Genomic DNA, 25,681 nt, shown 5'->3' with positions numbered 1-25,681 from the left:
CTCACACGCTCACAGTCCCGGAGGGCTCTTTACCTATACTTAGGCAACAGACTAGAGCCTGAAATAGCAAAGCACTGCTCTTTGTGTTATCGTAACAAACCTTTCCTTCTAATTTCTTTCTTCTCACTCTTGCAAATCTCCATGGCCATTTTTGTTTCCATTCTTTGCGTCCAATTCGCTTTCTCTGTTTCTCTGACTGTCTTCTTGATGGGGATGTCAATTTACACTTTCAATTACCGTGTACTTGGTTGCCAACTTTCTTGACCTCTTCCTCCATTCTTTATTGACGCTTTCCAGGTGCTATTGGCGTCAAATGAAACGTGAGCAGCGGAGCGCGTGGCCCAAGCATAAGTGAAGGTATAGCGCGCGCCGTCCCCTCATCACCAATGACAAACGCGCACATCCGATTTGGCCGCACGGCGCTCGTTCGGGAGTCAAACAAACGGCCAAACGCGCCCAGCACACCAATACCGGCCACCGTCGCGGCTGCCAGCGATACCGCGCTGCGCAAGTTTGCCGATTGCAAGAATGATGTGGCGCAGTGAAGCAGAACTCTGGGGCACAAGTATATATTCACATTAAATAAGTGGCAACAATAAATAAGAGAGGACATCAACAATTAAGTATTTTCAGATAGACTACGGTTTATAACATTTCTAATAGTTAATCCAGCCGGTTTCTCTTGCGCGCGGTTCCTCCGACGTGTGTTCTCATGCTCACCAGTCACCGCTTCATGTGCTCGCTGACGAACCGGCGCTTTATAGCATGGCGCAGGTACTCGCCGTAGTGACGCGGCTGTGCTTACTGCGGCGCGTTTATTGTAGAGGCGTTTAGCACGCCCTCGGTGAATTATGGCTGTCGTCTCCGAGGCTCTGGTGCACACCTCTGTGTTTTTTTCCCACATTTTATTGCGATAGGTGCATTATGCCGTCGGCGTCGCCGTGAGGTTCCATAGCGAAAGAGAGTGAGGGTGAGCCGGCGAACGCGGTTCAATCTCGCGTGCGCGAGCGAGGAACGCGACCCGGATGTGTGCCCTCTCCTGTGGCGCGCGAGGCAAGGCGGGGCAAGGGGGCTCAGGCGAGAGAGGAGGGGCGTTCTTCTCCGGCGGCTGTCAGGTTGTCTCGATGTCCTCCTCGCCCGCCGCTCCCTACAGAGTGGAGACAACCGCGGCGTTTACTACGGCGTTGGCCACGCGAATCGCGGACGCCGTAGTAGACGCCTTTGGCGGACGCCGTAGGGGCGCGTTGCCGCCGCTCGTGCGTCTTGAAAGCAATCTGCGGCGTGGCCAAAGTGCGCGCCCGCGCGGGCCTCATCTTCGAAGCGATCTGCGATGTTTGCAGAGTGCGCGTAGTGCCGGTAGCTTCGTATGCGCTGTGCTTTTGTCGTTTCGTACGCGTTGAAGCGACATATGCGCGGAGGTCAATTGGCTCGCGGCTGCTGCCGCGATTCCTAACTCCAGCGTTTTCACAGACAGCTTCCGCTGTCATCGAGCGATGTGTGATCGTGTTTACCTGTGCGCGCGTGACACCGTGCCGGTTAATTTAGTTAAAACGCGTTGACGAGCTGGTTGGTTTGAATCCATGATAGAATGTGTAAGCTCGGCTGAACAAGGACGTAGAAAGAAGCAGACACGCAAAGATAGCGCTCTGTTTCTTTCTACGTCCTCGTTAAGTCACGCTTACATATTCTATCGTTGTTAATTTTGTTAGTAAGCGAATGTTTACAAGTTTATACGGCCGATAAGGCTACTGTCCTTACTTCCTACAGCTATCTACTAATTTGCTATCGCAATCGGTGCTTAACCTTTCCGATGGAACTGAGAATTCTTTTTTTACGTGGTCAGAGTTTACGCACTAGAGGCTTCAGATAAGTTACATGAGTGCAAACACTAAAAATTTGTCAGCTGCTATCGAATTAAGTAAAATGCCAGGTGAGCACACATATTTGAGTTACATATAACACACGAGAGGGCTCAGACAAGAGGCTTATCGAGCCTCTTGTCAGTTGTACATTAAGTTATCGTCATCAGCCTATTTTCGTCCACTGCGCGATGAAGGCCTCTCACTGCAATATCCAAATGCCCCTGTCCTGCGCCAACCGATTCCAACTTGTGCCTCCGAATTTCCTCATTTGTTCACCCCACCTAGTTTTCTGTCGTCCTCGACTGCGCTTACCTCCTCTTGGCACCCGTTCTGTAACACTTGTGGTAACTCTAGAAGGGCATGCCTTGAAGTCATGCCCTTCGCTTCTTCCACAGTATCAGCGAAACACGTGACAATTTGAGAATTGAGACTCAGCACATTGGCAGAAAATGTTCGGTTCCCAGTAGTTTCAACCGATGTACACTATTTTGGTTGTCCTGCCGTATCTCTGCCTTCACAGAGGGAACACTAAAACCTACGGTGCACCCCGAAGTGACAATCACGTGTTGGGCCGATTCATTTTATCTTCAATCATGGTGCGTGCTACCCCCTTCTCATACTTTTCTTCACCCATAGTTCAAACGCTTGATTTATCAATGTATTCAGTAACAAACCCTAATTATTGGAGTGATTAAGTTCATGAGGTGCTCATCATCATCATCAGCCTATTTTATGTCCACTGCAGGACGAAGGCTTCTCCCTGCGATCTCCAATTACCCCTGTCCTTCGCCAACCGATTCCAACTAGCGCCCGCGAATTTCCTAATTTCATTGCCCCACCTTCTCTTCTGCCGTCCTCGACTGCACTTCCCTTTTCTTGGTACCCATTCTGTAAGCATAATGGTCCAACGGTTATCTAACCTGCGCATTACATGGCCCACCCAGTTCCATTTATTTCTCCTAATATCAATTAGAATATCGGCTGTCCCCGTTTGCTCTCTAATCCACACCGCTTCTTCCTGCCTCTTAGCGTTACGCCAGCATTCTTCATTCCATCGTTGTTTGCGCGCACTTCAACTTGTTCTCGAGCTTCTTTGTCAACCTTCAAGTTTCTGCCCCGTATGTTAGTACCAGTATAATGCACTGATTGTACACCTTTCTTTTCAGTGATAGTGGTAAGCTCGCAGTCAGAATCTGGCAATGCCTGTAGTATGCACTCCAACCCATTTTTATTCTGTAAATTTCCTTCTCATGATCAGGGTCCCCTGTGAGTAATTGACCTAGGTATACGTACTCCCTCAGAGACTCTAGAGGCTGCCTGGCGATCTTGAACTCTTGCTCGCTTGGCAGTCTATTGGACGTTATCCTTGTCTTCTGCATATTAATCTTCAACCCCACTCTTACACTTTCTCTCTTAAGGTTCTCAATTGTGTTGTAATTCGTCCCCAGTGTTGCTGAACAGGAGGGGTATTCTGTAAGAGTCCACCTAGTGGACTGTCCATTTGGGTCATTGCTGATGTGCTGATTGGATATAGTTGGGCGAGCGAGGAGGAGACGAACGGCCCTAGCCAATCAGCGGTGGTCGAATGAACGGTCAACTAGGTGGACTTTTACAGAATACCCACCCAGGACAATGTCATCTGCAAACCGAAGGTGGCCGAGATATTCGCCGTTGAACCTCATTCTTAAGCTTTCCCCGTTTGATAGCTTGAATACTTCTTCCAAGCATGCGGCGAATAGCATTGGAGAGATTGGGTCTCCTTGCCCCTGACCCCTTTCTTTATCGGTATATTTCTACTTTTCTTATGGAGAACCGAGGTAGCTGCGTGATCTTTGTAGATATTTCCAAGATATTCACGTATGCCTCCTGTACTCCTTGATTACGTAATGCATCTATGACGGCTGGTGTGTCTACTGGATCAAATGCCTTTTTCATAATCGATGAAAACCATATGGAGAGGTTGATTGTACTCAGCAGATTTCTTGATTACCTGATTGATGACATGGATTTGATCCATCGTAGAGTATTCCTTCCGGAAGCCAGCCTGTTCTCTTGGTTGACTGAAGTTCAGTGTTGCCCTTATTCTATTAGAAATTATCTTGGTGAATGCTTTATACAATACTGAAAGTAAGCTAATAGGCCTATATTTTTTTCAATCCTTTAATGTCTCCCTTTTAGTGGATTAGTATAATGTTGGCATTCTTCCAGTTCTCTGGAACTCTTGAAGTCATGAGACATTTCGTATCAAGGGCTGCAAGTTTTTCAAGCATGATGTCTCCTACGTCTTTCATTAAGTCGACTATTATTCCATCTTCTCCTGCCGCTTTTCCTCGGCTGATGTCTTGCAAGACCTTTCTAACTTCATCGCTAGTTATAGAGTGAGCCTCTGTATCGTGTTCATTACTTCTTCGAATGACGGTAGCTGGCTGCTATGGGTAGTGTACAGGTCAGCGTAAATAATTCTTCCGCTGCTTTTACCATACCTTCGAGATAGTTGGTGATATTACCGTGCTTATCTTTCAGTGCATACTTCTTGGCTTGTGCTATGCCAGGTTTTCATTTCATGCTGCGTCCATTTAGTACAACTTGTTATCTCGATTAAAACAAGCATATGCAATAAAAGACGATAATAATGGGTAAAATGGGTAAGAAGCTTCAAATAAGGATCTTCACATAAGCTGCCTAGTCAGAAAGCATGGTGTGTCTGTGGAACAGTCCTTTTGCAGTAGACAGGACGGTTATTTTTGAATGCTTTCAATACTGCCACAATACGCAGTTGAATTTACAGACGAGATAAAATTCAGAAACTTGGGTGGCCGGTCAGGAAGAGACTCCAGCGACGCGATTTCGTAGCGATGCTTTTTCCGATGCCATTCCTTTTCGCGCTTCGTCAGTGGCCAGAGCGACGCTCCGTCCGCGCTATCAGTGGGATCACCAGGCCGTCAGCGGTTAATGATAAGATTGGCATGGAATCGACCGGAAGGCATCGCTACGAGATCGCAGCGGCCGGCATAATACAAAGCTTTTTTTTTTAGCTCGATTGTACTTCTTTATCGCCTCCCGTTCATGGTCGGCCGACCTCGGTGATAACGCGGACGAAGCGCAGCTATAGGACCACGGACGAAGCGCGAAAATGAATGGTATTAGAATACATTCGTTGTTTTATCCCAACCGAGATTCTTATAGAACCGCGACTTCAGTCTGTCGAACGTGTGTTAAAACGGTGTCGTGTTATATATTAACCTGCTTAGATTTAGGAAGGTGGGGGTGCGTTTTGCATTGTCATCGACATCTAATTAATTTTGAAGGTTGATCCTGTCTGCATGCCGTCCCTACATACTGCAGCCGACGGACGCCGCGTTTATAAGAACATAAATAGCGTGGGCGGTTTGTCGTGCGCCATTTGAAACCGCATTACATTTATATGACAATGCAACCAGCAGCTGCAGACAACGTTACGGGATTAGCTGGCTGCAGGGGTGACGATTACTTTTTGTTACGGCAATATATCCGAAAAAAAGAAAAAGAATTGACCCGCCATCGCGACCCTGAGAAAGCGAATGTCCAGCGAAACTGTTGAAAACCACCGCTACAACTGCTGAGGAGGCACTGCTTCACTGCTTTAGAGTAACGGCAGTAATGTTAATTTTGGCAGCACGCCGCCGCTGATCGTATTGCCGTTTCTTTTCCCTTTGGCGCTCCTCGTGTGTAGCGTTTCTGCAACAACGTTGAAAGCAGATGCTAGGCTGGTTCCGTGATATATGAAAGGCTAGTGACGTCACTCCCCACGTCGCAAGCTTCCGTCGCTGCGGCAGCTTGCGCAACAGTAATCTTTACCGGAAAACGTATTCGGGGAGTACGTATTCGCATTGTTTTGTGCTTGTTCTTTATTTAAACGAATGCTGAGCTGTATGTTGTATGCGTGATACCAAAGAATGTATGCACTTTTAGCTTCAATAGTTGAAGGCTTTTTTTTTTTTCCGTGAGAACGCGCCGCGAGAAGTCAGCAGCTTCGCTGTAAAATTTTAAAAAAAGGGAAATGCTTTTCAATGTAGATTAGGGTAGATGCATTCGGAATAAGCAACGAATATGTGAGCTTTCTCGTTATTGCATTTTTTTCTTATTATGCAAATCACTGTAATTGTAAGATCTCTGTCAACAATGACGATTTCTGTCGGGGGGACAAAATTATGCTCTACAATTAGTGCAGATTTTTTAAAATTGTACCGTACCTGAGTTTGAATAATTACTCGTACAATATTTAAAGGCAGCTCGAAAAAAAATAAAGGGAGGGGGGTGTTGAATCAGAACCTCAGTGCTACCGTTAACATTTAAAGTTGTTTACATGTTTGACTTCTAGCTAGACATAAGGTTACCGTAGCAACTATCTAATCATAGAAGTGATCTGCAAATATCAGCGCGGAAATCTTTGGCGACTACATATTTTAGGGCGGCTTGAGCCGTTCAAGTGACGCTCATGTTCAAGCGCTCAAGCGCGTTTTACAGAATTCTGTTAGCATTAACGTGGTACTTAAGCTTCGTAGCGCCTCCAAAAAGCGCAGGCGCTAATTGAACCAAGTCTAACGTGGGCTACTTCATGCAAGCGTAAGTACTTCCACATCCAGCGGCCGTGGTACTTCTAACCGCTAGCAGACGCATTTTTTTTTTCTTTGGGTGGCCACGTGACCAGCGTTTGTGGCGTCACCCTGAGCCCCCTGGGCTTTGCTCAAGCAATAATGGCTCAGATCGCACTGGCCTCCTCTGCAACATCGTTAGTACAAGTGCACGTCACTGACGGTGCCTGTAATTAGTTCACCAGCCAAACATGTACATATTTTAGGTGCAAATGTTGAGAAATGTCATGCGTTCCATGGGCCCCCATGTCCACCTACTGACCCAACCTACATGTTGGCGTCGTGTTTGACTGCGCATGCGTTCCAACGATGCTTCTACAAACTATTATAGCACACATACAAACCCGTGCATTGCAAGTTTTCAATGAACAACTTCTTTTAAACGCTTTCCATCAAACAACTTCTAAAATGTTCGTGTTGGATCTCGAAGGCTGTAGTTTAGTTATGGTTACGCATCCCTAGCGATAATAGTTCCCTGGCGGTCTTCGTTTGCGACTGGCTGTGCCCGACTGCGACGACTGAGCGTGTTTTCGATTGCGCCCTACTGAACGCATTCTTTAGTCTTCGTGGGCTTTGGGCTGTGCGGCGGTGCGAACTCGCGGTAAACCGTCGAGCAGGGGCCGTTTCTGCCGTCGCATCACGACAGCGGGCGCGTCTCGGTCCGCAAGACACGTCGTCGTCGGCGTCTGTGCGGGAATAAAGCATGCATGGGCTGCCGGACGGGCTGCCGACACTGCTGCGAGCTGCGACGACGGGCTGACCCCTGAGCATCATGTGAGCTTGCCTTGAGGGTCACTGCTTGACCCTGCAAACCCGATCGTCTCCCGTGCTGTCACCGAGGTCACGGCGGGAGCCGCCGTCCAGCTGAGCGTTGCGTCGCGGCGGACGCCCTTGCTTGTATTAGACGGCTCGGCAAGGCGGCTGTTATTGCTTTCGAGGTGTTCTGTGTATCGCACGGTTCTCGACGGGGCGCCTGGGTTGAGGAAAGTGAGCTTCGGGTGTGTGCTCTGTGAGGTGCGGACGCCGATGCAGTCTGAAGTCAGCTGTTCCTCGTAGTGGCTTGGAGCGCGCCGCTGTGCTGGTATGCAAGCTGCAGGCGTCTGTCTGCTCTGGCCAGTGCTTGAATTTCTTTCTTCTTTTTTATTATTCCTAATTTCGCTTGGATGAAAGCATGGGGGGCAGCTCCACAAACAACTGGTCCGAGTTAACTTTCGGTATGCATCGCATTCGGCCGAGCTGTGAGCGCCGCGTCGATTCTTGAATACGATCTATATTGCACGGTGGTGTGTTTAGGGCCAAACTATGGCAGTGCGATGGTCGTTTAATGTGCAGCAGTTACGTGTGCTGTGACTCAGCACCTATTTTAACTTGGCCATCTCGGCCGACGTTGCAGCATTGATTGTCTCGGGGGAAAAAAAAGAGAAAAGTCAGGGCATCTCAGTTTTCTCCATACACTAACCCCTTATTATATTTCCTGGCCGTCACGGCTTCATAGTAATTCTAATATGCTGAAAATTCCAACTGAGGCTTGTTCAATCATTATACCGCCTGCTTGCAGCCCATATCCGTGTAGCATATATATGTGCACTTCCCTGTGAATTGGAGTAAATGAAGACTAAGTCAGGCACATCGGATTTGTTAGGGACAATCATTCTGCTGCCTATTCTGCATCTTCAAACTTGGCTCCCGAATTTGTTCGGAGAATGCCTTCTCCTAATTTAAAGCTTTGCTCAGAGGCTTAAACTGCAGCACAACAGTATATAAAAGTGCTTAAGTAAAAAGGGAGACAGGATTTGTTAACACAAACTATAAAAATGTTCCCATGTTTTTATATTTCTTGCCTTAGTCTTAACCTTAGCTGTGCTAGTTCTTGCAGATCACCAAAATAACTTTTGTTTGAGCACCTGATGAGAATTGCAAATGTTCACACAAATCTGTGCGATTAAAGTTTACTGAAAACGTGTATCTGGTGAAGCTAAATAATCGAATTTGAATGGGTCACTCAAAGCAAGTGCTTAATTGGGGCTGCTTTCTCAAGACTAACCCCCATGTTCGTAAGCATGCAGACTTCAGTCCTTGGAACTCCGAGGGCTGGACCACACCTTTGTTGAAGTGGCCATTACACTTCAATAATGCTTGCTGGTGGTTCTCAAGCTTAAATGCTATAATGTGGTGCCTCCAGTGTGTGCTGGATGGACTTGGAATGACTGAGCACCTCTCATGAACTTAATCCCTCCAAGAATTAGGGTTCGTTACTGAATACATTGACAAATCAAGCGTTTGAACCATGGGTGAAGAAAAGTATGAGGAAGGAGCAGTGCGCACAATGATTCAAGATAAATGAATTGGCACAGCACGTTATCGTCACGTTGGAGTGCGCAGTAGGTTTTAGTGCTCCCTCTCTGCAGGCAGAGCTATGGCAGGACAGCCAAAATAGTGTACATCGTTTAAAAAACAACTGGGAAGTGAACGTTTTCTATCAATATGTTGAGTCTCAATTGTCACGTGTTTGATTGATACTGTGGAAAAAGCCAAGGGCATGACTTCAAGGCGAATTGACCTGTCAAGGCTGGCTGCATATCCTAATGCTCCCTCCTACAGTTTATTTCCTTCCCCCATAGTTTTAACATCGTCTGGTCAGAGAAAAGTATCATTTTGAATACATGCTAACGAGGAAGCTATGAAATGAGCTTATGATCTAGAAAGGTCCACTGCTTAGCTTAAAGTAAGCAGAGGCTGTGTACAAGATTCCACGGGCTGATTACAAATTGATCTTTATTGCGTGTATGGTAAGCATTACAAGGCAACCAAATGCCCATGCATAACGGGCATCAGATTCTATTGTGGGACATTTCCAACGCATAAGCCTAGTGATAAACTGATATGAGTCATTGGCCATTACTTCGGAAAAAAACACATGTCCGATATTGCCACTTATCCAAGCTGCACCAAGCCTGCTAAAAACAAAGCAAGGCACTTTGCATAATATGTTTTCTCCAGCCCTTGCACGAATACTTAAGAATTCAAGCTGCATCAAGCCTGCTAAAAACAATGCAAGGCACTTTGCATGACATGTATTCTCTAGCCCTGGGATGAATGTTTAAGAATTCAAGCTTCATCAAGACTGCTAAAAACAATGCAAGGCACGTTGCATGACATGTATTGTCTAGCCCTGGGATGAATGCTTAAGAATTCAAGCTTCATCAAAACTGCTAAAAACAATGCAAGGCACTTTGTATGATATGTATTCCCTAGCCCTGGAATGAATGCATAGGAATGCAAGCTTCATCAAGCCTGCTAAAAACGTGTGTGTATGATATGTATTCCCTAGCCCTGGGACAATTGCTTAAGAATTCAAGCTTCATCATGACTGCTGAAAACAATGCAAGGCACTTTGTATGATATGTATTCCCTAGCCCTGGAATGAATGCATAGGAATGCAAGCTTCATCAAGCCGGCTAAAAACAATGCAAGGCACTTTGTATGATATGTATTCCCTAGCCCTGGAATGAATGCATAGGAATGCAAGCTTCATCAAGCCTGCTAAAAACAATGCAAGGCACTTTGCATGACATGTATTCTCTAGCCCTGGGACAATTGCTTAAGAATTCAAGCTTCATCAAGACTGCTAAAAACAATGCAAGGCACATTGTATGATATGTATTCGATAGCCCTGGGACAATTGCTTAAGAATTCAAGCTTCATCAAGACTGCAAAAAACAATACAAGGCACTTTGTATGATATGTATTCCCTAGCCCTGGAATGAATGCATAGGAATGCAAGCTTCATCAAGCCTGCTAAAAATAATGCAAGGCACTTTGCGTGATATGTATTGTCAAGCCCTGGGACAAATGCTTAAGAATATTCTGTTGAGGCACTGTGTTTGCAGTTCAGAATGTCAAGGTAGTGCTTCAAAAGCAAAAACACTTATGAAAATAATTATATTCAAAGCATGCTGCATGCACCTTGAGTCACTTCTGATTAGATCTATACTGCAGGTTTGAATAATATGTATTATCAGTTTCGCACGGCCACTTTTGATTGCGATCGAGCCCAGTCTAGATCTAATTTCTTGATCACTTTTGTCAATAATAGCTGCTATGTCATACCACGATCTGAATCGAGTTTGGGTGAGCTCAAGTGCACCAGGTGTCGTTGGCGAGTACAAATCACTTATCAAATATCTTGGATGCTATAAATATTGTAATGTATAAAGCTCTTCTCTCTCACTTTTTCTTTCAAGAAAATATTTCGTTTGGCCTTGTGGGTAAGGCATAATTATTATCATCAGCAACTCTCAGAAATATAGGGTTGTCTGTCTACAATTGTGATCAAGAGGCTTGGTCGCGATTATGTGGACCTGGATTGAAAAAGTTTGCCATCAGATGTGACCTTGTAGAGGTACTTGATACAGACTGAGCTCAATCTTGATCAGGTGCTCTCGCAATCGAAAGCGACTGTGTGACGCTAGTATTACTAAAATTAGAAGGTGGATGATTAGGCGTTAGCTCTCGCTGTCTGTAGGTCGTAATGTGGAGGGTCAACTCCTTGCATTTTTTTTTCCACTTTGTTTTACATCTGGCACATTTTGAACACCTGAATAGGTGCTTTTCCAACTCTGCTAAACTTGAAGTAGTTGGTGTTGTCAAATCTGAAGTTCCACTAAAGAGTTCTTGCCCTGTGTCCACATTCTGCAAACGTTGAAAAATTCTCCGAAGAATTGTTAAGTTCCTAATCCATCATACAGCTGCACACATTTCATGATTTTGGAGATGCAAGAATTGTGGTGAATCTAAATTTTCGATGGGCAGGTTTAACTGGCTCCTTGCAGTTACCGGTGCTTTAGAATCAAGGGACCTGCACAGATACTGAAGCATCAGTTCGGGTTTTTTACTTTCGTCGTGGTCAATAGAACCTCCCAGTGTGTATAGAATCCTTGTCAGAATCAGTAGAACAAGCCGGTTCTCTTAATGAAGTGCACTGGCTGTCTCAGTTGAGGGACAGCACCACCCTCTGCTCAAGCCAAGGCACATTTATGAGCGGCAGGATGGCTGTGGGTTCTGCGTGTTTCTGAGCTTGTAAGCTACTGCCGCTGCAAGAGTGGTAACCATGTTCTGTTTTCAAGGGGCATGAAATCAAAGCGTTTCCTTGCCTTTTCTTGTAATCTCGCAGAAGAAGAGGACGAAGACGAGGACAGCCCCCAGGAGGATGCCATGAACAACCATGCGTCCACGCGGATCGATGGGGGCCGCCGGGCCGTCCGCCGCAGTAACCTCAGAAAGGAAAAAGGTCAGAGGAGGGAACCTTCATTTCATGTGGTATTCATTCATAGATTGGTTGATGGACGACGGTTAAAGGATTGCTGGCATCACATTGTAAAGTTATTTTTTCAATTAAACAAAAGTCAAAGTCGTCTAAACCCTATAAAACATTCTTGCTGGAGTCAGAGCGTCATCCTAAGTGATTTGTGGTAACACAGATCTCTGTTGACCATTTTTGGCATCCAAGATGTGAATGCCACGACATGTGACGTGATATTGTAATGCATTGGCTCTCTCCATTCCTACGACTACTATGGCATCCACACATTAGCACAGTCAGAAAAAATGCTCATAGCAGTCATTCCTTTTTTACGAGAAATGTCATATGCACATAACCCTAACTCTTTCATTACCATGCCTGTAGAAATCGATCAGTTTGGTTCACAGTTTTTTTTCGCGTTGTTAAACAAGTCAGTTGGAATTCTTCTACTAGCAACATCATGCACCGCCTGAAATGACGACTGAACTTCATTTTTCAGCTTTGACAATTTTCGGCAGAAGAAAAGTTCATCTGGAGGTACCATCGAAACTAGCCGCCAGTGAGCACTTTTTCAGTAAAAAGACACAGAATTTGTGCTTTAACTGTGTGTCAATATGTTGCAGTGACATCAGTGACGCCAGCTCTGACATTTCGAGACCTACTTGAGTACCAAGTGAAATACTTTACAAACGTTTCGTAACCTTCATATTTGTTAACTTTCATTTTTTTACATGAAAAAGTGTATGGAAGAATTATGCAACATTGATCTTGCATCTATTTATTTATTTATTTATTTATTTCAAGTGCCCTCAAGGCATACCGGCAGTCACGGACAGGAGAAGACTAATGAGATGCGACATGTGCTGAAAAAGTTACCAAAGACCAGGGCTGAAGACGACAGTGTTACTGACTGCTCTGTCATTCTTTTGCATATAATCTGTAAATCAGCTTTCCTTACTACTTGTGCCACATTTTGTCAAGCTGCAGGGTGCCCTGCGACCAGGCTAACATCTCTAGCTACAATTAAATCTTTCTATTAGACCACTTAATTCGGTGACTGGTGGCAACTGTATCCTAAAACTAGTAAGGCCACTCTGCTGGCCATCAGAAAGATCAGCACACTTTTGTTTTATGCAAGAACTCAGCTTAAAGAAAATGCAGTATTATTCAAGTGATGGTTGCGAATGTAGTACTTACACTGGCACCCATGCACGTAGCATTTCACATTGGTTTCTACTTAGATTAGCTTAGTGTCTGCAAGCACCATCAAATCCAATAGGCCACTGCTACTCCAATCAGACGGTGCTCCTATTGCCTTTGACGTCACCAGTAGAATTGTGACATGCGAATTCGGCTATGCGAAACTTTTTCGCTCTTGGAGATAAGCTAAACGTATGTCTACTACTTGCAGTTGCAATAAAAGAATGCGTCGATACTGCCTCAAGTCGTGACCACGTCAGAAGGGCGCCATCCTGCCACTTAATATATTCATAGCTGAAAGGGTTCTCGACACGTTTGTTTCTCAACTTGACCCCCGTGCTGTGCGTGCATTTGGGGCCTACAGTTAGGGGAGGAAGAAATGGAGGAGAGTGCCTCAGAAAGTCGCAAAGAAGAGAGAAGTTAAAGGAGGCAGAGAGTACGGCGCAATGCAAGTCGGCGCAAGTCTGTTATCACCGGTACATTAGTTGACTGCGCCAAGTACAGTGCAAGATAGGAGAGTCGGTGCTCCGGTATATTTTACTCAGTGGGCTGGCTCTTCTACTTTGAAGCTATGGTCTGACCTACAGATGAAATATTTGTTGAGTTTAACGAAACACTGTCTTTCAATAATCGGTAATGATGGTAGATCCTATGAAAAAGGGAGAGATGAAAATACTTAAGGCGTGCTGAAAGGTTCGGGTAAATTTAAGGTTCTTTTCATGTCTGTGACGCTGACGTGATGTAAATAATTTGTAAGAATGAAACGAGCCATGCGATTTGGTATGCTTTCGACTGCGTCAATCAGTGTGGTTTCGCCGCGACTATGATTGAGCTCCTCTTGCAACATGTCAGATCTGCTGTAATCATCTGCTGTGCTAACTGGGTGTGTTATATTAATTCTGGTGATTTGTGGTGTTGCAGGCAGCAGTAGCAGCAGCAGCACCAGCAAGAATGCCGACCCCTTTCGGTTTGAAGGGGAAGGGCTCCTGTTCCGGGCCAAGCTCATCGGCAGCCAGCCGGTGCCCGAGGCCCGAGGTGACCGCATGTGCCAGGATGCCATGACTCGGCTCAAGGCAGGTCTTCCCTCTCTTTCTTTTGCTTATCATTTCTAATTAATTTATTTCTCCTTATTGGCCCAAGGACATTACGTAAGGGGAGGCTTCAGTACATGTTTTCTTTGCTCACAAGAGAATGCAACATGAACACGAAAAGGGAGGAAAAAAAAGGTGGTTGGTTAACTACAAGAGTAGGAGAAAATACTAGGGTGAATACAGCTAATAGCAAGTTATTACAAAAATGCTGGGTCAATTGCAGAATGCGGGCAAGAGAATCATCGAACGTTCAACGGAGGAATATTCATGGCGAAAATTGTAGCGCACACAGTAGACAAGGATGTAGAGAAGGTGGGCACACTAGCGCATGTGTGTCCACCTTGCCTCCGTCCTTGTCTATTGTGTGCACTACAAATTTCGTGATGGATACTTACCAGCTCACCCAACTATCAGTTCAACTTAGGAATGGTGGTCAGAGTAAACAATAGGTAATCTGCAACAGAAAGAACTCGGGCATGTTATGCAAAGTATAATATTAGTGTGTATTTGGGGTGGGTGCAGCGCTAAGAACGTGGACAAAGGTTAAGGCACATTGAAAAACGACCTGGTGCAACATGGCACGCAATATGTACAAAGAAGTAGACAATGTCTACACTTTAATATTTTATTTTGTCACGAAATGAATTTTGTCTTGTTCTTGCCTCCCCTTCTCTGTCTCAGTGACACAGTGCACCATTGCAGAGAGCCATTGCCGATCATGGCTGGCCCACAAAAGATGCCAGGATAACTGAAAGGAGAACCTTTCTCTCTGCTAACTGCGACTGCTTGTTCTTAGGGTGCATTTGACTAATCGCTTTTGAGCACTCTAGTGTGCTCTGGTGGCACGTTTCACATCTGGCGAGTCTTAATCGAGTCCTTGGAATGCATTCACCTGGTTCATTTGGAGCACGGCACTCCAGCTCAGAGGGCTTGGACATACCCTCACTTTTGGCCCTCGGAGCGTGACAGAAATCCAAAGGGAGATCCAGTCACCTGGCTGGTGCAACTGCCTTTGTGAGTGCGATATCTGCACTACCTTTATTGGTGGGAGTCTTTGTTGTGAATGCTGGCACGCATCTCTTGTGTCTGTCACGTTTGTTTATACAACAGAAGCAGCGCTGATGTGTACACTCGACTTCTGTTAGTTCGACCATGACGGTACCAACGAAATTGGTCTAATTGTCGAGCAGGTTGGATTAAGATGCAGAAAAAACGCCATAACACACCGCTGATTCGTTTGGCAGTATTTTTCCTGATTCTAACAAGTAGCCGAATCAAACATGCGTCCACTTTGTGTGTCTCCAAAGTAGTAAAAGAATGTAGAAATGACAGCTTCTAATTGACGTAGAAATCTAAAGTGCACCCAAACTATCAGCTATAAGCATTGTTGCACAAACAGTGGCAACTGGTTTCCTAAAGTCAGCTTCGCCACACAATGTATTTAGTCAGCTTCGCTGCAGTGCGCTTGTCTTATGCGGCAAAGCATGCAAATGTAATAAAGGCGGTTTTGGTTTTGTGACTTGATTGCCCCATGCAGAAATTTTTGGCTCAATCTTAAAGTGATAGCATTAAGGGCCCCGTGACACAGAAAATCCAGTGTCGGCGCCAGTGGTGGTGTCTCTGGCCGAGAAAATTATCTCGAACCATGCATCCCGATCCACACAGGTCCTCCACGTGGCGCATAGGCATTGCTAAACTACAGTGGACTCTCTTTAAACGGAGCCTCAAGGAACCATGGAAATTGGTTCCATTTATCAGGAGTTGCATTTACTGAGAGACAAAGCTAAATGCGATTGCGTGAATATGAAAAGGTGAAGCTTAAGCGTCCTCTAAGATTTTCTTTGAAAAGAAAAGGCGTGCGGTAGAATTGGGTAAATGCCGTAATCCAACATTATGAGCTACGGTTATTGCTTAAAAGTCTTCCTGGGTGGGCTGAGAATTAGCGCTTTCTCTGAGAGACAACGTGTGTTCAGTGCCCTCTAAGTGCCCCTAAGCTCCACCGAGACAGACATGGCTGCAAAAGGGGTCACTGTTGGGATCACCACAGGGGTGAGGCGCGTGTGTGCTGACTGGTCAAGCTCCAGTTATCCAGCAAAGGCCAATTTCGGATTGAAATATTGAAACTTCTGGCCCATGCACAAGCACCAGCCGGGACCTTCGGCCGGGATCAAATTACCCGAAAAATTGAATGAACTTGAGTTCATAAGAAGTCTGCTGTGTTCACTTGCAACCTCTGGTTGCTCTGAAGGGCAGCTGCACTTTCAGCTCATGGTATAACTCGTCACTTACAGCGCAAACATAGACGGAGGACAAAAAGGACGACGAATTCCAACTAGCCCGTAGTCAGACCTTGCTTTCAGCTCATACAGGATTTTGCTGGCTCCAAGATTCAGTGGGCTCTGAATAATACTAATTTGTGTCAGAATTCTGTAGGAACCTGTCGAATCTACCACAAGTCATGTATGCCGTGCCATTTTTGAGATAGATGGGTCCACAAAGTTGTGTTCTAGCCATCATCCAAGAAACTTGTTGAGTCAGGGAAAGCGTTCTGGTTTTTTATGTGATTAGCATTCTTTGAGAACATCACTGAGTTTGTGGTGTGCTTGTTTGCCTGTATCTAGCCTTTTTCTTGCCAACTTGGGTCACTGGGTAGTCCATGGACTGTAATGGGCTGAGTGTCAGGCTACTGTGCTGTGGGAACCTGGTTCCAAACCAACCAGCAGGCTAACTTTGATCACTGAGTTAGGGCCACTCTGAAATGACAAAAAACATAAAGTCCTTTATAAAGTTTATCCAGTGCTGGGTGGAAGTGAACACGCCTTAATATAATAATATGTAATATATAATATATAATAATATAGTAATATATAATAAGAAAATCTTGTCTGGATATGTATTTAGACGCATGCCACGCGCAGACTTTGCGGCTGTGCTACTAGTAGATGGTGCAGCATGTCCAGAGAGAAGTGCCAGAGAGGAGTCCGAGCGCAGTACATGCCTCATACGTGACCCTATTCAACGGTGGCAGTGGGGTTTGTCAGTGCATTGCTTCAGTGCTAATCACATTAACGTCGGCAGTCACCCAAATATAGTTCTTGCTGGAATTTTTTTTTCTAGCTTTGTAAAATCGGAGGGTTTACCAGGTAGTGCCTACTTGTGTTCTGTTGGAGTGAATGAATGATCACTTTAATTTGAGAATATCGGGAGTGGCTGCCTCATCTGTTGGGCATCACTGCATGGAACTGTCATGGTCTCAACGAGCTGCAGCATTATGGCAAAATGGCCCTTGCAGTGTTTTTTGCATCTCCAGGTTGATCAAAAAAAAAAAAAGAGCAATATATCTCCCTCTGTACCATGCTGCTGTGGTATTGTGTAGATTCCCTACTATGCACTTCATACTAAATATGGCACCATTCAACTTTGAATAATCCATAAAAAAATGCATGAATTGCAGTTTAGACCAGAAGAACTTCAAATGAAGCGAAATGAATGCAACAGACTAATGAAGTCACTATTCACTTGCATTGACAGTCATGGTCATTGGTCTCTGCACATTTTTTTCTTCTAGCGTTGATTGTAAGGTTTGTTGTGGTTTACTTTCAGATGGTTGTGCGTTCGTCCGGGGAGCACAAACAAAGGGTTCAGCTGACCGTGTCCCTCCAGGGGATCAAGATTCGTGATGACAAGACTGGGGTCAGTGCTTGTTTCTGTATGGCGGCTGTTTTCTCAATCATATTGAGCTCTGCCTATGTAAATTCAAAGATGAATAGGTATCAACTGATTGAGCCATGCTTTCTTTTGTGTTTGATAATGCATGCGGAACTTACAGAATTTGTTCTCAGGAAGACAGTGCCCCATAAGACTTAATGTTCATGTAATGCCAAGTAAGACATGTTCCAGTTGACTTTTTTCGGTTTGTGCTACAATTTCAAACCCATGACATTTTGAGGCTTCCTTCTGTTGCTTAAATTGTACGCCAGTGCCATGCCATGCGTTGTTTGTTTGTTTGAATTTCAAACTAGTTATTTAAGAATCCCCTAAGACAGCCCGTAAAGACTCATCTCTTAATGTATATTACCTAAAGAGGCGGGTAATTAATTTACAAGAAATCTGAATTCTCAGTTATTTAATTAAGGAGCGAGACTGATCGACATGACGTTCGCAGGGGTGTTCTGCAGGGTGGTGTCCTTAGCCCAATATTGTTCAACATCATACTAGTGGGCCTTGCAGATGAGCTACCTGAAACAGCGCGTATCAGTACGTACGCGGATGATATCTGTATCTGGTCATCTGGGGTCACACGTCCACAAGTGCGTGCAAGGCTGCAACGTGCGGCTACCATAACGGCGAAGTACTTGCGCCGTAGAGGCCTGCAACTCTCAGCAACTAAGTGTGCAGTCATGGCATTCACGTGCAAATCAATGTCACATTATCCAATCGTTGTCGATGGAATGGCGCTCCCTTTAGTCACCCACCAGAGATTTCTTGGCGTGATAATAGACCGCAGTCTTTCTTGGACCAAGCATGTTACTGCGCTTAGGGCTAAACTGACCAACTTAAACACATTCTTCGTGTAATATCAGGACTGAGATGGGGCCCCTCTGAGCGAAGTTTGCTCCAAGTGTACCAGGCACTTTTTGTGGGCTACATACGCTACAGCATGCCTGTGTTATCTAACATGGGGTCATCTTGTATACGCACGCTGGCGAGCCTTCAGGCACAAGCACTACAGATATGTCTTGGCTTGCCACGCTGCACGTCAACTAAGGGCACAATAGCGGAAGCACGGGCTTGTCCAATCGACATATACAGGTCTTGTAAACCTGTGCGAACCTATCTTCGCCTGCTAACCAGACACTCACACCATCCACTGTCAACACTTCCAAGCACCAACCTTGACTGTGGTTTTTCTAAAGCTATTGCATGTCACGCAAGCATTATACCTGCAAGATTCCAGGCCACCGACATCCCTGCGACACCTCCATGGACATTGCCAAGACCACTAGTGAGGCTTCAGATACCCGGAATTATGAAGAAATCTCACGTTTCCTCCATTGGCTTGAAGCAGCTCACCCTGTCCCATATATTTACATTATATAGTGGGACTGTACAAGTATATACCGATGGTTCGGTAACGCCATCTGCCACAACGGCCGCGTTTGTCATCCCACAACTTGGAATTACTCGACGATTTCGATTAGACCACAAATCGACATCTATGGCTGCGGAACTTGTGGGAATACGGGAGGCTGTCCGTTTTATGAGAACGCAGACACTCCATAAATGGACGATATTGTGCTATGCCAAATCAGCGCCACAGGTGCTAAAATACTTTTTAAAGAAAGGACCATACTATCGGCTCGTGCTGGAAATCGTCGAGCTTCATCACAGTTCCGAGTTGAGTGGCCACGTGATCACCTTTCAATGGGTGCCTAGTCATTGTGGTGTTTTTGGCAATGAACTTGCTGACAGTGAGGCAAGATCGGCCTCCTCTTCCTCTGATGAAGTACGGATTGCCCACTCGCGACCTGACACCAACTCCATGATCAAGGCACTCATGCAGGACCCTACAAAGGCTTACAGAGCCCACTATGACAACATTCACAGACGTCTACATATGATTGACCCAGACGGTAAATTCTGTTTGCCCCCGAAGCTTACACGGAGCAAAACATCATTGCTACACAGGATTCGGCTTGGCATTGCTTTCACCCGCAGCTATGCACACCTCATCGGCCAATCGAACAGCCCTGATTGTGAACATTGCCAGATGCCCGAAACACTGCAACACGTACTGTGCGACTGCCCAGCATATATGCTGGAGCGAAGGACGTTAGACAGTTTCCTAGCCAGCGTTGGCAGGCAACCACTGTCAGAGGAAGCTATCCTCGGCCCATGGCCTGACACTGCAATTTCAATGCATGCAACAAAAGTATTGTGGAAGTTTCTGTAGGACACCAAGCTCGACGAGCGGCTCTAGCGAGACAACTGTCTCATGTACAGTCAACGACTGAATTTTCGGACATGCCTGATATTTCGGACGTCTTCGCGGCACCGCCACGAGCCCCATAGAATCAATGTATAAGGACATCTGAAGTTTCGGACGCTCGAACCCCCCGTCGTCCAATTTTCCGGACTTTTTGACGGACGGAAGGAATTTTTGGCTCCTCGCGCAGTGCCCTTGAGAAGGAAATCCACTTGCAGCCGAAGCATATCACCGCTTTGAAGCACAACTAGCCGAATCTAGTCGTCACACACCGATTTGGTCTGGCCACGCTGGCTATGTTCATCGCCGCACTTCCGCCTCCGGCGGAGTTTCCGGAGCGGCGCCATTTTGTTTGTTTGTTTGCGCAGGCCACGTTTTGGCTAGCGTTGTGTGTGGTTGTCTGTTGTGTCAAGTGTGCTCTGCGACGCTAGGCCTAGGTGCTTCGACGCTCGTGAGCGAACTCCACTGTTCGCAACTTGAGGATTTCGCTTGCCTTCGATGGCGCCCACTCCGTCTTTGTCGTCCTCGCCGATGGCATCGAAGCGCGGAAAGCAGTACTGTCGGACGACGTGATCAACGACCTCCGCTCTGCTGGGGTTTCCATACCCACGGAAATAACTTTTGAACAGTTTGTTGACGCTGACAACGAGCTCGACTTCCGCGCAGAACTGACTGACGAGGAAATAGTCCGTCGGGTTGTGGGGGATCCAGAAGACTCCGATGTTGAAAATGAGGAGCCAATGCCTGCGCCAGCTACAGGCACCGAGTTGACGCGAGCACTGTTGAGTCTTTCATCGGTGTACAGTGCTGACATGACCCTTGCTCAGATCGAGGCGAATATGATCGCATGCAACCGGAACGCCGTCAAAACAACAATGAACAAGTTCTTCAAGCCACTGCAGCAATAACACCGCCTGCCTGACGATGCACATGTACATAATAAACCGGCAGTCGGCTGCATACAGAGTTTTTGAACGCCTCTTTTTATAACCACTTCACTGATGCTGTGGCAGGGTTTCGGAAGCCTGTTACTTCGCCCTTTACCTCTAGATCTGAGAAAAAAATAAAAAGGGTGCGTTTTTTTGCATGCATTCATTTTTTCGGACTGCCTGAATTTTCGGACGTTTTTATGTTCCCTAGAGGGTCCAAAAAATCGGTCGTTTACTGTACATAAGCACTCACCACTTCTCTCATCATCATCATCCATCCCAATACTTTCACTCCCCTTCCCTCTTCCCCAGTGCAGAGTAGCAGACTAGAGCGCACTAGCTCAGGTCGACCTCTCTGTTTTTCCTATCAATAAATTCTATTCATATTCATTCATTAAGGAGCAATGACATGGTTGTCCAACTACTCTCAGTTTATCATTGTAATTGAGCGTAGAGGGGCAAATATGGTTACACACAGAGAGAGAGAGAGAGAGGGAGGGGAGGGGCTGATATATCAGTGTGATATTGCTGCCTTAAAGCCCTTCCCACTGACAGCAACAGCCATTTTGGCATGGTTTGTTAGAGGTCAGTATAAGTGCAGAGCCTATACTGTGCCATCCGAAATGCTCTGAAACGTTCCAAGAGCATGTGTGTGCTGGGCTGGACTCTGTGCTTCGTATGCTCTGGCACCCAACTTCGCAGGAAGGGCTTTGCCACTGTATTGTGCCTGCAATTATTTCACTCATTCAAGAAAAAAAAGCATTAACCAGAGAATGCCTGGAGAAACTGTCTCGGGCAGATCGCTGAGATGTACATGCTAAATCAGAACCACACATATACTGCATACGTTGACCGCACAGAGTACATGTCATTTAGTCACCTGTCAATGTGGCCAGACTGCTGTTAGGTTTAAATGCGATAAAAAAAAAATTCTGTACCCACCAAATGTGCTCAAATTTAGCCAGCTTGCTGTGGGACATGTGCGGTTTGAACATGCAATGCATAATCCTTGCTCGAAAATTTGGTGTCATGGCCCCTTTAAACGGAAGCTGAAGAGGCTTTATAATTGGAAGATTTACGATCGTTTGGAAGGCTGCCACAGTATTCACAGTAAATTCAACTACTAAAGTTATTTTTCTGGAATATGCACGTAGTAGCGTTGCAGTCGGCGTATAAATTTTCATTGAAGCCCCCCCTCCCCCCCCCCCCCCTCCCGACATGGCCAAGTGTAGTGGTGAAAGACAGGGCGCGAGGATGTGTCAGTACAGGGGTCATGTGAGTGCTTCATTCGAATTGCGCACCTCGCCGATACCTAAGATGATGTTACGATCGTCTTCGCCATCAGAGCCCGTCAACCGACGCGTGGCGTCTCGGCTTGTTTTTTCTAAGTAAAGCCAGTAGCAGTGACTGTTAAACTATGATTTTCACATTCAGAGGGGAAGAAAACTATAATAATTTGCTGAAAACTCACTTTTCTTTAAAAGTGCTTCAGCTGCCCTTTAATAAAGTTAACAGTGCCAACAGGAAGATCATGTCTCATAATGACGGCAACAAGCATTATTTTATCCCTTAAAATTCAAATCGGCATGGACATTCGCATAAAATAGCATGGTTCGAGTGACTGCAGTGAGTCATTGTCAAATAGGTTTGTGTGGAATTTAGGACAGTGTAGCAAGGGTTGATGACAGAAAAGCACGCACCACGGTGCTGTGTGTGTCGTGTTCTGCCTCCATCCCATGTTGCGCTGGTCTAAATTCAAGATGTTCAAAAGATGTTCAACCAACAAGCCCAAATTACAACATTATCTAGGTTTATGTGGCATACACGACCTTGCATAAGTACTCGCACTGTATTTGCCTCATTGACATGAATGCGTATGCCACAGGAGCTGGTGTTCCACCACCCAGTGCACCGCATTTCGTTCATCTCGCAAGACGCCAATGATGCCCGGGCCTTTGGCTATGTCTGCATGACGCAAGATGGCAGCCACCGCTTTATTGGCATCAAGACCGAGAAGGCAGTGAGTGCTGGTCACTTTTGTCGTGGGGGAAGGTTTATTGTCATTTGTATCTGGAAAGAGAGTGAGAGAGAAAAAAAGAAAGCCAAGGGGATTAACCAGGTAGCACCTTGTTTGCTACCCTGCACTGTGTGAGGGGAAAGTGGGCAGAAAAGGAAAAGGAGAGGAAAGCAAGAACAGGCAATGCTCATGCACACACACAACGGCGTTCACTGTGAAATCACAGGTGGTTGCAGAGCTCAGTGGTATTCAAAAAGTGCAGCAGTGCCGTAGTGGCTTGAAACGTGGATGACATTCGATGCCATGGCCCCAGTATCTTTAACATGATAGCGTTAAAGGCCCGTGTCGCAAAAATCCGATGTCGGCGTGGGACGTCGCTTGGTAAAAAATAATTCCGGACCACAACCACTTTAGGCCCTCCGCGTGGTGCAGAGACATTACTGAAATAATTGAATTTCTCAAAGTAACATGTGTCAGAAAAATCGTAAAATACAACCTGAATGCAACCTACAGAAATGGTAGCCTTGGATTGTAATTTGAAGATACCAGAAAACAACATTCTGTTGTGTGGAAACTCAAAGACGAACCTCTTTTTCAGCATTTCTACCTGTCATAGAGCAGCTATGGCCACCGAGATTTGCATATGCTGGTGCGCGCATATCTCAGAGGCCATAAAGCGGCACACCCGGTTCCTTGCAAACACCTCTAGCTGGCGCTCACCTCTGCCACATCGTGGCCCATGCAAGAGGCCGCGTTTCTGCTAGAACGCTCGCCTTCATGCATAGCAGTCACCGCCAGCATTTCCCGTTAAACATTACGATTATGTAAGCTGCAGTTGCCGGGAAGCATGAGAAGCAGTCAGGGATCTTTGAATATGCTATCACGTTCCACTCTTAAAGGCGAAGCTTAAGCGTCCTTCGAATTTTTCTTCTGTGAATGCTCTGTTGTCCAGCCAGCTTAAAGATGGCAAGCGGAAGCGTCACACTGTCGCCACTAGTCACAGAAATGTGTCGCCCCACTTGTTTGGTGAGAAATAGTTTCAGATCTACGATGCTTTCCATGCAGTAAACATGTCATGTCTTACAACACCGAAGCATGAGGCCTCATGTTACATCAAATTACATGAGACATGCCCATAGCTTTCCTACATACGTGAGGCAATAATTGTTTTGCTGTCAGTGTGAGCAGTGCAAGAAATCTCTCTAGCCTTCTAACCATTGCCTGCTATATATGAAACAGAAAACAGTTGTAAACCTCAATATTACAAAGTTGGTAAAATCTCCACTTCTTTATACCAAATATATTGAAATTCGACTATTTATGCAAATAAGTACAGTTGCTGACAGGTTCTTCTTGCAGAGGAGAAGCTTTGAAATTTCAAAATTATTGGGCAGTTGAAAAAAAGAAACAAATTTTTAATGAGAAAGAAATTTTCGTTTTGAAATGAGAATTGGCGATTAAAGGTACTGTTTCGTGCCACGTCAACAATATCTTTGCGTCAGCGACATGAAGTGAAGTGTGTGAAGCTTTCACCTCCACCCCGCCGCCGCAGCTGATTGTGTAGCCTGCAATGGGACAGGGCTGTCGCAAAGAGCGCACGCAAAGGTGCACGAACACTTTGCCGGCCTTGCGCTTTAACGTGCCAGCACTAAATACGTGGGAATACAGCACACATGAAGCCACGCCCATCTCAATTCACCTAAGCTTTGCATCCTGTGCAGATAAGCTCCAGGATAGGGTTGGTGGACCGCATATGTGCTCAACCACGCCGATGACCGTGCATAGCCACGGCTGCGCTAGATGTGATGCGCACGACTCATGACACCCCCCCCCCCCATTCTTCCACATGGAAAGACTGCGCCCATCAAGCCACAAACTTTCTCCGCTCATCCTCTCACAATTTTCCTCGCACCAACACATGCAGCATGCAGTAGGATCTTATTGCACATGCACTTTATGTGGAATGTGATGGCAAGGGCGTCTTGCGTTTAAAACTAGTATCACTACCCATATTCGTCACACGCTGCTTCGCTTCTACTGCCGCCCTCTGTGGTGCTGTATGCGATTTGAGAGGTGCGTTCACAAGCAGCCGCACGTGATTCAACCGTTTGACCATCTGTGTCCACGGCAGTTCCCGTTTGCTGCCTCTGTATTCCTTTATGATGGCAGTGAAATTTCGCTGTATTGAAATCCTGTTTAAACGCACTTCATTGTATTGAAGTTCAAAATGAATCGTGTTCTACGGACAAGAAGTTATAAAGAGGTGACTACTTTGTTAAATCAAGAATTTCGTTATATGAGGTTAGTTAATCAAGGTTAGACTGTGTAATGACAACAAATCACATTAGATTCCAACTAAACTGCAAAAATATGTGTAATTTGCTTGGGATAGTGACAGTTGTATGTCAAATAATAAGATGTAGAGAAGTTTACAGTGTATCTGTAATATGTTGCTGTCTTCTCATTAAAGTCAGTTTTGGAGCCTTATGGTAGTCTCAAACTTACTAAAGCTATGTTCATGTAAGCAAGCAAACAGTGCATATCCACATAAATATAGAGAGGAGCGGGTGCAAATCCATTCAGTTGTCTGTAGATAACATGGATGACATGGCAGAGCTGCAGTCCACAATGATCTTTCAGAGATGTTGTCTGTCACCAGC

The 25,681-nt window shown here is 45.7% G+C and overlaps 1 protein-coding gene across 2 annotated transcripts in view; it reads left to right on the top strand.

Moving 5' to 3' along the window:
- LOC126517448 (uncharacterized) overlaps positions 1-25,681 on the top strand; it is a 121,982-nt gene that overhangs the window by 57,557 nt on the left and 38,744 nt on the right. The window contains exons 2-5 of one of the 2 annotated variants that reach the window (XM_055064572.2): positions 11,670-11,786; positions 13,920-14,071; positions 17,693-17,782; positions 22,890-23,024. In XM_055064572.2, coding sequence (XP_054920547.1) covers positions 11,670-11,786; positions 13,920-14,071; positions 17,693-17,782; positions 22,890-23,024 — 494 coding nt within the window. Of the gene's footprint in view, positions 1-11,669; positions 11,787-13,919; positions 14,072-14,424; positions 15,104-17,692; positions 17,783-22,889; positions 23,025-25,681 lie in introns of those variants that run through there. The other variant, XM_055064571.2, reaches the window with a different exon arrangement.

Source organism: Dermacentor andersoni, chromosome 11 (genome assembly GCF_023375885.2).
Source record: "Dermacentor andersoni chromosome 11, qqDerAnde1_hic_scaffold, whole genome shotgun sequence".
Lineage (NCBI taxonomy): Eukaryota > Metazoa > Arthropoda > Arachnida > Ixodida > Ixodidae > Dermacentor > Dermacentor andersoni.
This window is presented reverse-complemented; position numbering and strand designations above follow the sequence as displayed.